The sequence below is a fragment of the Dipodomys ordii genome, unplaced genomic scaffold (assembly GCF_000151885.1).
Source record: "Dipodomys ordii isolate 6190 unplaced genomic scaffold, Dord_2.0 Scaffold51, whole genome shotgun sequence".
Lineage (NCBI taxonomy): Eukaryota > Metazoa > Chordata > Mammalia > Rodentia > Heteromyidae > Dipodomys > Dipodomys ordii.
In genome coordinates this window covers 932,644-944,632 of record NW_012267267.1, presented here as the reverse complement: position 1 = coordinate 944,632, position 11,989 = coordinate 932,644, and the positions used below count along the sequence as shown (strand labels likewise).

Here is an 11,989-nt window from a genome sequence, read left to right as displayed (position 1 = left end):
TTTACCTGAACTGCCCTGGCCAGAGCAGAGGCAAGCCTGAGGCCATCCATGACCAAGCACAGACAGTGTGCCACAGGGGTATTTACAAGGGGCTTTGCGTCAGAATTGTTCTCTCCTCTTGTTTTTTGTTCACTACCTTTTAAGAGAGGATCATTCTGGTGTCTGAACCTTCAGGATCCTTTTCTTCCCCTATGCTGAGCTCCAATATTGATGGAATGGAGTTTTGACATGCCCCCTAACTTACCTCAGATTCAACTGGTTGCTCCACTAATTCTGTGCTGAGAAACTCAGGATTCTAGAGCCATAGATCATGCTGATCTATCTGGGTCCTCAGGGGGTGTGGCATTGTTAAGGCTTACCAATTTAGCCTCCTGGGTTTTAAATCTACCTAGTGTTTGTTGGAAAACATCTCAGCTATTATTCTTCATTTGGCAAATCGTGAGAATGATAGCACCTCACTGAGGTGTGGTGGTGATGGGATTTCATGAAATGATGGATGGGCAGACTCAGCCCAAAGCCTAAGACAGTGTCAATATTCAACAAAAGGGGACCCAGGCTCAATGCTATCTTCACTCCTATTCTCTGGGCTCAATATTTCTCTCAAGGTAAAGGAGCTTCTTTGCATATGCTTTTCCCTCTGTTTGCATTTAAGTCTGGCATTACCAAAAAAATGAGGATATGACTTCAAACCCCAAGCCTTTGCAAAGAGGAGCTGCAGACCAAGTTTCTAGTCCTGCAGAGAATCCTTATAAATCTCCACCAGCTGCACTTTCCAGATTCTAGAAAGTTAAGATTTTGCTGCCAAAACCCTCAGCTTCAGATTCAACTTATCCTGAACTTGTTTCCAAGAATTAGATGGTATTTGCAGTCTGTTGAGACATGCTGGAGGTAATTAGAGAGAACAGGTCAAAAAGGCATTTACCACTTTAAGGGCTTGGAAGGGTTTAATTAAAATATTACAATCTGCAGATTGTTAGCCCAGAGTACCTTAAAATAGGTTCTGAGTGGAGCATTAGCTACTTTTTTTTCCCCACTGCTGTCTGGGCAAGAAAACGGATGCTGAAGACAGAGACTCCCTCACACTCCTACCTTCCCAGCATCAGTTTGTGGAACCCCATCAACTGATGGAGAGCTCTTTGCTGCAACCCACAAAAGCTGAGAACATGGGCTCAGACATTGTATGGATGAATGAATACATGTACACATCTCCGAGTTTCTCTATTTGCCCTTTCCTATCAGGGTCTCTTAGATAGCTTTCAGGAGACACTTCTCTGAGTCCTTCTATGTTTGGGTTCTGTGAGACTTCCCATTTCTCCTGTGGACGTGACTGGGCCATGCCACAGGAGACTGTGTCCCACAGAACCACAGCAATGCTCATGGATCCACAGCCAGTTCTGGCAATGAAGCAGCTTGGTACCAAAGAAGGGAATGTTCCATGTGTTAGAGGCATGCAAGTACCTCCCATCTCCTAGCTTCTCCCCAAATCATTTCTACCACAATGCAGGTTGCCTCCTCTTCCTTCTCGAACAACTGACCTCCCTAGTTCCCTGCCTGTGGTCCTTTGGAACCATCTTCCCACCACTCATTCTAAGGTGAACAAACCTACTTGTATTTGCCACATCTCCAGAACTCCTTGCTCCAACTCCTACCTCTAAAGAAACCAGTCCCTCCCTCCCCAGGCTACTCTGCAGTGGAAAATCCTGTCCCCCAACCTCTAGTCAACACTTCTTTCCACAAAGGTTCATTGAAGCCCAGAACTCATATTCAATCCACTAACACTAAATATTGGTGTCTGAGTTCTGTCCTTATCCAACTTAGACACACCAAAGCTCCTAAGTGTGAGTACTTTCTGGCAAATTCTCCCCAAGTAATTTCTTTTTCCTCTAATAAGCTGCCTTGAAGACACTTGAAGACACATAGTTATTGTCCCACGTCTCCTAATAAAGTATGAAAATGGAAGCACTTTGCGTAATGCTTCATATGAGCATAAATAGCTTAATAAATGTGAGATGTGTCATTAGAATATGTAGGCAAGGGACTTATGGACAATATTGGGGATGGAGCTATGGGGCATGTATTTCAGTGCCATTAGTATGTCATCCCTACCAAGTGGACTGAAAAGATGGGATAGAAGAGGAAAGAGATGAGAAGAAAAAAAGAGAGGAGGGGATGGAAAGGGAATGGAGGGGAGAGAAGAGATAAGAGAGGAGAGGAACGGAGGAGAAAAAGGAAAAGGGGACAAGAAGGGAGGGGAGAAAAGAGAAGAGGGGACAACAGGAGGAGGGAAAAGGAGAGGAGAGAGGTGAGAATAGATGGCAGGAGAGGGCAGAAGAGGAGAGAGAGAAAGAGAAAATGTACACAATAGCATTTAAAGGGGCAGGTACAGGATGTCAGCCTGGTGAAGGCCACCAAGTAGGAAAACAATCACCTATACTGGTCTTAGCATTTCACCAACCAAGTTTGTGTCATGTTTTCATGTCCTACTCCCATTTCATAGACCGGAAAGATTCAGAGTTTTTCAATTACGGATTCTGTGTCCTATGGTTTATTAATAACAAAGGTGGACCTTGAACTTAGGTCTCTGAGCCCCATGCCTTCCATAAGAAAGAAGTATCTTCCAGATGACAATACCACATACACACACATTCATATTTAACTACAAAGCAAAAAGATAATATATGGGTTTGCGTTAATTACTGGCTTTGTAAACAAGTATCTGTAAGTACCTTATCTGGGGCTGGTTTTTGTCCTCTTCGTTAAACCAGTGGTTTGCCAACGGTGAACCCAGAGCTCAGGGTTACCTGGGTAGAGGGCCTGCTGACAGTGATGAAAAAAGGTGGAGAGGGACCAAACTCTCCTGCCTCTACTTCAACCAGAGAAGCTCCACTTGCAAAAGTGTGTGAGCAAGCACTGGGCACCATGGGAAAAACCCTGCCCAGGGCTGTAACAGAATGAGTGCTCTGCAGCACCAAACGTTATGTTGGAAGCTTATTTCTTCTGATGGGAGATAAAGAAAAGGAGGGGCCACGTGTACCTAATTTTATATTCCAAACTGAGGGTGCGGTTCCATGTCCATTCATTTCCATTTCTGATTCATTCAGGTGGCCCTCATTTATTGAGAACCTCTTATTTGCCAGGCCTCACATTTTAGGAGAATTAATTGTGTGGGGAAAAATGAATACTTAAAATCAAATCATATTTTAAATGCATTAGAGGAAAAAATAATACCACTATGTATGGTGGCCAAATGCTTTTTAGAAGGTGATCTTTTGGTAACCTGCCTTTCAGTAGAGCAACTTATAATTGAAAGACTTTTGTTCCTTTTTATGGCTTAAATGGGGGTCTGTCTAAGTTCTCCTATGAAAATCACAATTAGAAGAGATTCCATTTAATTAAAAACAAAAAAAACTAAAGAAAAACATTAATGGCTACCAAAATGAAGAGACCTTTGTATCTAATAGGGAGCTCAGCCCTTGTCCTGTAGGGAAGCTCAGGACAGATCAGCCAAGTCCAACCCAGGAGCCTTGGCCTTTTGTCTGTCTGTCTCATAGCGGCTTGTGGGAGTAAAGTGACAGAAGGATGGAGGGCAGGAGGGCCAAGCTGGGCTGAGAGGCCAAAGATCACCAGTGGATGCCTGTGCCTGAGCTGCTGCTGGCAACCTGCAACACGACTGCTTACACATTACGTCAGCAGGTCGAGCAGGCTTTCTGTTCTCCCTTCACAAACAAGGCCAAGGCCCTAGTATCTAAAAAAGATCAGAAGCCTTCCTGGGCCAGCCAGCTAATAAATGGCAGAACTGTGGTCCAGATTCGTCTATTGATTTCTAAGCCATGGGATGGCCATAGAATTAGACAGACAATGGTTTCTGGGAGAACCCATAGCCTCTAGAAGCTGCAGTTGGCTCTGTGGCTTAAGCTAGATACCACATATGCAGCAATTTAAGCTGAATAGCATGAATGGCAACATCACAGGTTACATGAACATCACTTCTACAGGTCTGGGTCACTTTCAAGTTCACTGGCTCCTCTGGTTCTCAAAAGGATGTCACCAAGTAGTATCCTAGTATTACTTCAATTTAGCAGATGAGAAAACAAAGAGAGGAGAGAGCTCCAGAGAAGAAACTGACCTAAAGATACTTGGCTAAAATATGATGATGGCTGGATTTGAACTGTGATTTTCCCCATCCCCACCCTCTTCCCCAGTGGCAGGTGATAGAATATGATAACAGATAAAAAATAAACTTAGCTCAATGCTTATGGAAGTGTAGCAAAGAATTCAGTCTACTGGGTCAAAATTACTTGGAGATAGTCTGCGTGAGGCATACAATATATTTAGAGAAAAAGAAGAGCATATTATTCAATGATGACCTTCCTTCCAAAATACGACAGTACTTCCTCCACCCTAGGCATGTTCATGTTAACAGCTACTATTACTAAAAACAATTTCTTCAGAGGAGAAGATCTTGATGAGTGGGATCAGATTCTACCACTGCCTAAAGGCACTGCTGTTCTTGCTTCTGGAAAGGAATTTTGAAAGGACAGATTGGCCAGGGATCCCTTTGTCCTCATACTGTATAATTCTAAGTTTCTCTACAAGGCTGACGGCTTGGCTCAGGGAGGTATGCTCTTCAATTATTCATTCATTTAATCACTCATTCAACACATTATTAAAGCACTACCATGTGTCAGGCCCTGTTCTAAGTATGACTGAAGTGAAGTCCTCACCTTGTACAACTCATATTCCAACTCCAAGACATCTTTCTTCCTTCTAATACTTGCCAATTCATAAAATGTTGCCATATCCACAACTGTATACAATCTTCATATTGAAAATGAGAAGTGTAGGGTAGGTACAATTAACTACATTTGTAGGTAAGAAAATAGGGCCAGGGAAAATAAATGCTTTGCCCAATTGCTTAGAATAACACTAAGAATTCTTTTGTTTGCTCGATTACAAAAAATAACATTTTCTCTGTAGAATCCTGAAATAATGCAGTTAATATGAACAGAAATGTAAGTTTCCTTATAAACCACAAATCACAGACACTTCAAAATTAGGTTGAGGACAAATAAATCTAAAGTTTATTTGAATGATATTTTCATGATCCTCTGGAATTCCAGATTCCCTATTGGTACATTTTTAAAAGGGAGCAAGTTCCAGCTCTAACACTGTACATTTGTCAATAAATAATGATCCGTTCTCTTTCCTGGACTGTTCTTACTCTGCTTGAATTTCATCTTGATGCATGTCCTTAGAGGAAGGCAAGGAATTTGCTTAGTTGGAAGGATCCAGAATACAACTTTAGAGTAGGTGATATACCTTCTTTAGCTTTTTAAGGTCATCTAACAGCCTGGTGCTTGGGTGGTGTCTCTTTGCTCATGCCCAGGGGAACGGGAATGGGGATTCTCCACTGAAGCTGCTGCAGAAGCAGCTGCAGTCTGGCCTCAATGAAAGAGTTACATTTAGGCTCTGCTTTCTAATTGTCTGGAGGGGGTAGTGGAGGCAAAGCCAGTTTATCTTTGGTCTATGTACTATGTGGGAATGTGAGTGGCAGAGGCCTTGAGAACAAGATGCCCAAGTATGAGATGGGAAGAAATCCATAGAGAAGTCTTTTGACCTGTTGGTCCAGGCCATTGTAAAGTGTGAGCCAAGAACCAAGGGCAGCCAGGTACTAGTGACTCATGTCTGAAATCCTAGCTATTCAAGAGGCTGAGATTGGAATGTGGTTTAAAGCCAGCCCAGGCAGGAAAGTCTGTGAGACTCTTATCTCCAATTAATTCAAGAGCTCTATCTATCTATCTATCTATCTATCTATCTATCTATCTATCTATCTATCTATCTATCTATAGATAGTGTATAAAACATCTATAAATGGATAGATATATATTTATCTATAGACACACACATATATGAGTACATGTGTACATACATACACATATATACATGCATGCATACATGTGTATGCGTATGTGTCTGTGTTCTAATGGAGGGACTCAAGGTGACAGTATAAAGGGTGGTTTCCTTTCCTATTTAGGTGGCTGTAATGTTTTTGTGCAACAAGTTAGTAACCTGCTTCATGGATACCTCTCTCATCAGACTGTGGAGTTCATGCAGAGAAGAGTCAAGGTCTCTCTACCTGTATGTTCTCATCCTGGTCAAGGACTTTATATAGAGAATATGTCAAATCAATGTCAGCCAAGAAACACAGGACATGAGGACTGAGGAGCAATGAGGGAGCAAGGTGAGTCAGCTTGAATGGGAGTCTAGGCTTCAGGTTATAGGAGCAGGTTTTGATCTGCATGCCCAGCCCTTCTCTGGGGCACCCTTACCTCGGCAGACTGGCCTGTGGTCGCTCCAGGCTGCAAACATGTCGCTCACTTTCATACAGGTGATCCGCTTGGACCCTTGCAGGTCGTAGCCCTCGTTGCAGGTAAACTGGACGCTGGATCCTAACCTGGGAGACAAGGGATGTCTGTGAGCCCCAGCTTTGGACTTGTCAAGCCCTGCCTGCTCCAAGCCCTTCCTGATTCCTCAAACTAGCCCCATGGGGATGATTATTTCTCCTTCTGACCTTTAATCTCTGCTTACTGCTTAGGATTTAAATCCTCCACGAAAATTCAGAGCATCTGCAGATGCTCTTCATAGAGCATCTGCTCTTCATCTTCTCTTTTCCTTGGATCACTAATGGTTTTTGGATTGAGTTAAAAGGTGACTTTGTGAGCAAATAGCAATTCTCTAAGATAAGTGTCAATTAGGGCAGTGAAGAGTAGGTAAATGATATCCATAAATGATGCGAAAATGGAGGATTATGGGGAGATGCCTTAATAGTTTGAAACATTGCAAAACGCATCCTCTTCCAGGGTCCTAGGGCTCCTACATGATAGCAGGAGTGAGCTGCCTGCTAATATGTCAGCCCTTTCATCCCTGGCTGTCTAGGTTTTCTGGGTAACTCTGGAAGTTTTCAGTATACTTTCCCTCCCAGATATGGTATGGGCATCTTTCCAAGCACTGGGTCAGGAGAGATTACCAGAGACCACGCTCTTTCCCAGCCAGGGGCACTTCCTGTCTCTCTACCATGCTCTTCATATCCTATCAAAAAGTCTACTCCCTGTCCTCCCCACAACCAGGCCACCCCACCCTTGTTGCAATCAGAAAAAGTTGTCACATAGCTCTTACCTGAAATCTGTGCCTAGTCTTTTGCCCCTTTCAGGTATGCCAGGGTCTGGACACATATTATGTCCTTGGGACACACCAACCTGAGTTACTACAAGGCAAAAAGACAGCACATACAATGATGGATAGTCACAGGAAGACATCAGCCAGTACTGTGTTTCAGGGTGGGAGGTGGAGGCAGAGACGGAATGAGACCCTGCTCCACTGGGACTCTGTGGAGTGACTGGAGGCTACTGGACTGGACTTTCCTAAGAATGCAAGGTGGGGAGCTGCTCTTGATAACTTCCTTTGAATTTGAACCCCCGAAACCCCATATCCAAATGAAATTCAGTGAGACTTCCCCACCCCATGGCACTCCTCATTCCTCATCCCACACCAGTGGCCAGCGGTAAACCGTCCATAGCCCCTTGTGACCTCCTCACCCTGTGCTTCAGATTCGGGAGTGGAGACTAGATGAGATGAACCCCTCCAGCCCCAATCCCGAATGGAGAGATGATTCAAAGAAAGTTAAATAAAAGGTGGATACATGATCAGAAACGGTAAAGAATGTAAAAGAAAGCTGCAGTTTGAAGTTCAAAGCAGGGACGTTAGCTCAAATGCAGGTATTTCTTTTGAAGACCCTCTTCCCATCAAACACTTGTCAAGTCAGAATAAGCGGTAACTGGAGCACACCTTCCACATTCCACCCAACGCAGAGGCCCAAGGGCACAGAGCAGAGATGGCGACTGTGGTTCTGGCAGGAGGTTTGATGCTCTCACACCCAGCAATAACAGATCCCATTCATTTATAAACACCACACAACTAGTTGTATAGGGCAGAGCAGAGCTTGGTCCTGGTGCGGCGGATACACACATACAGTGCAGAGGGTGGGCCCTCCATTCCCTGCCTGGCCATTGTTCTCAGACGCTCCTGCTAATAGAATCAGTCCTTCACATCTCTAGCTTCCTGGAGGATCTGGGGCTAGGGCGATGGCCTGACAAGAGTTCCATTCCAGGACTCACCAGTCCCATGATCCCATTAGCAAAATCTGGATGAGGGCTTACATGGCATCTGCAGCAACAGTTCTTGAACTTACCCACATCCCTCCCCTTCCACTCTATGCCCCTTAATGTGAGCAAAGTTCTCCATCACCCATTCTTGTTCTCTCTCATGCATTCCTTCACATGGGCACAAAACAGTAATTCATTGAATACCTATTGCATACAATGCCTTCTTCTGGAAAACATGGGAAATGTCAAGGGTAGATAGGATCACTGTCTTCAGGGAAGGAATGAAATATGGAAAGGATCATGGAAGGGAAATGATGAAGGATACTGGTACAGAGACGCTTAGAGGAAGACCCCTCCTGTGGTGCTGGAAGAAGTATGAAAGGGCCCAGAGGAGATCGCACTCGATATGGACCTTGTGAAGAGGTAGGATTGGGGCACATGGGGACAGAGGGACAAAGGCAGACAGTCAGCCATGAAAAGTGAGATGGAGACATAGAAACGGAACTTAGGGTTGCTCAGTGTGGCCATGGCCAGAGTAGGAGTGATAAGGAATTGGAAGATGAGGTTTCAGAGATCAGACGCAATATTAAGGAGGTTGAGTCTGATCCTGAACACCGTAGACAGTTACTGGAGAGTTCTGAGTGGCAGAAGGGCTGGTGAGACTTACAGGGTGAGGTTCCTCAGTGAGGACAGTTAGGAAGTTCTGCAATGGTTCAGGTCAAGGACAAGCCTATTAGTGGAAAGCTAGGAGACAGGCATGAGCATGGGAAAGAGAACCACCAGGGCTCGTGAAGACTAGGTCACTAGGAGGAGCATGGGGGCGTCCTGGGCCTGGGCCCAGAAAGGATGCAATGGTTGATGGTGTAGTGAAGATAGACAGTCCCATTCTGGATTCACTGAGTCTGAAGCTCATGTCTATAGATAGAGGCCAAGTGTAGACCTGCTTCAAACTCTTGGTAGCCTAGGTTACAGCTGACCAAGGGAACCTGAAGGTTTGGATAGAATGCATGTTCCAATCAGACAACAGGTATCCTGTTGATTGTATGGCAGTGTGTGCAAGACCTCCTGGGTAGCCTCCCTTTTTCCAATACTCCCCACTGCCAGGTAAAAGCAGGTCACTTCCACTGGATCTTTACTGTCCCCATCCCCTTCCTTTCCAAGCCTCTAGCTCCAAAGTTTTCACATCCTTTATGTCACAAAGCCACCATTCCTATCAAGCCAGAAACCTTCAGGGTAGACATCCACAGATCCAAAGCACAGTGGGCTTCTGCTTCCCAGGAGCCTTGGTGTTTTGCAAGTAAAGGTAGGAAGAAGGTAAATGGGGCCTTCAGAATATCCAGGGGTATAGGAACCATGAACCATCTCTTCAGATAGGAAATTATCCTAAGAAGGAATGGAAGATGACCCTGTATTGTCCTTTGTGGTTTCTCTGTTGATAGGCCAGCCCTCTATGCTGCCTTGATGGTCCATTTCCACTGTGGACTTCCCAGCTGAACATCCACACTGCCCCCTCCCACCACACACATACAACATCCTCCCCAGTTCCTACTTACTTAACTGTTCATGGTCTTCACCCAACCCATGTTTTCCTGCAGACCACCATGTGGAAACCACCCAATCGCTTTCCAGAACAATGATGAGAATATACAGCAGCTTCCACTGGCCTCTCTGGCCCTTTCATTCAATACCAACACCATCCAGGGAGCAGGCAGAACAGACAGCTGATTGGTGATGTTGTGGCTGGGCCAGTCGGCAGGCACATGGCAATGCCCACCTGTTGAGCCAGTCCCAGCCTGAGAACAGATCCACTGTTTCCTTTTAGTCAGTGAGCCTGCACCTGTCCACAAGTCTCAGGCATCCTTCAGGAAATCACAAACCTAGTGGTGACGCAGCTCATACCAGGCCAGTGCCCTGTCCCTGGGCAGGCAATTGCAGTCCCAAGAGGACCCTGGAGTATCCCTAGGAAATAAGCAAGCCTCAATCCCAGTGAACACTTTAGAATTACAGCAGCAAGGGTTCTTCTTTTTTCCTTCCAGTATTTAAAACTAGCTGCTCATGTTCATAGCATTGTTTTGCTGTTGGCTACTGGGAGATGAGAGCAGAGAGTAACCCCTGCCTGCCCCCAGGAGGTCCCCAATGGCAAGGTGTAACATGCTCAGAGAGGTGATGTCTTCCACCCAAAGTAAAGAGAGGCACAGATAGGTGGATGGCCAGGAGTGACAGTCAGGGAATCCATGGTTTTAGTGGACTGTCCAGTAGAGGCAACTGACAAGGTCTGCTCCTGGAGTCCAGGACAGCTATCCTCAGAGGATGTGGGCACAACACAAAGACTCAGACACTTATATGCATTTGACTCCCTGCCTCTGGTTAGCGGAAGTCATATACCTACCCCTTCCTGAAGAAATCTTACAATGCAGATCAATCAATACCTTGTTGGGAGAAAAAGGGTTTCCATTATTTCCTTACAATAGGGTTTCTTCATCTTTTGTGAGGGTGTTTTGGGCATCTTTGAGTGGGTAACAAAAACCATGGACTTTCTATGAAAAAATGAAAACCATGGACTTTACAGAAAAATGCATCCCAAACATTACATGAAGTTTTTCAACTATTTGTCATTCCTCTGGAAATCCTGGGTCATGATGGCCCTTCTTACATACAGCAACTTCCTTAGGAGAAAGGCAGGCTAGGACTTCCCCATTCTATGGAAGTCAAAACTGAGACTTAGAAGGTCTGAATAACAAAGCGACCCAAGACAGGATACAACTGTGATAAATTTTTGGTCTTTAGCTTGTGACTTCCAGGTAAGGTCTAAAATTAAGGCTTATTCCCATTCGTCTTTCTCTGTGGCTACAGAAAGAAAGATTATGAGGGTCAGGTCGCAAGTGCACATTCCCAGGCAAGCCTTGGGCTCACCTACAGCTTCTCCCTCAGTCAAGCTAGGCCTCCCAGCTGCCTTCTGTCATTCAGAGCCCATGGGACAAGGCCACCAGACATGCTGAATCCCCCAGCTATAGCCAAAAATCAGTGGCAATATCTGCACTCAGAGGACTTGAAAGACCAGAGCATGTCCCCACACTTAGGCTCATTATGGTCAGGGACAGGCCTCCAATGCCTCTGCCCCTAGTCTGCTCATCTGACAGGTGCCCCACTCATGAGCCAAGAGCTTGGGGAGTCCATGGCCATAGTCTGTTCTCAGAAAGTACTTCTAGCAACTGAAGGCAAGTGAGTACAGGGAGGTGTAGTAGAGGGCAGGGAGCCAGGCAGATACAGAAAGAGAAACACAGGAAAAGGAAATAGGTGGAAGGAAGAAGGAGAGGGGGGAAGTGGAGGGAGGGGGATAGATAGGGGAAGTAGGACAGGGATGGGAAAGAAACTCAGAAGGACAGTCATCTGGGGGACCAGGGCAGGTTCCCTGTACTCACTTCCAGAAGGAAAATCAACAAGACCCCGCAATCAAGTTCAAGTCCAGCCTCCTTGGGGGGGGGACCCAGAACATTCCCTACCCACTTCCTGTCCTCACACTCCAAGCCCTTCAGCACAGCTCTCATTGGGGGTCAACATTTTAAACCATATTCCAGTCATAGACCCCTTTCATTCTTCCAAACACAGGTAGCAGAAACATGTTTTCAAAGACATAATCTTCCCATGCCCAAGCAACACCCAGCATTTCCCCACCCTTCCCCATCCCATCCCACCCTCGAGAGGCAGGACCACCACCCCTGAATCCTCTCTCTGTCCAGCCAGGTCCAGAGCCCCTGGAGGAGGTTAGGAGGCCTTTTCCTTCCTTCCCTTCCAAATCTAAGATTGGGACCTGGAATTAGGGCCCT

General features: G+C 45.5%; 1 protein-coding gene across 1 annotated transcript in view; it reads right to left on the bottom strand.

Annotated features, from left to right (window-relative positions):
• Csmd2 (CUB and Sushi multiple domains 2) overlaps positions 1-11,989 on the bottom strand; it is a 522,404-nt gene that overhangs the window by 242,139 nt on the left and 268,276 nt on the right. The window contains exons 8-9 of the mRNA XM_013020489.1: positions 7,177-7,264; positions 6,330-6,454 (exon numbers count right to left, since the gene is read on the bottom strand). Of these exons, the coding sequence (XP_012875943.1) occupies positions 6,330-6,454; positions 7,177-7,264 (213 nt within the window). The remainder of the gene's footprint in view (positions 1-6,329; positions 6,455-7,176; positions 7,265-11,989) is intronic.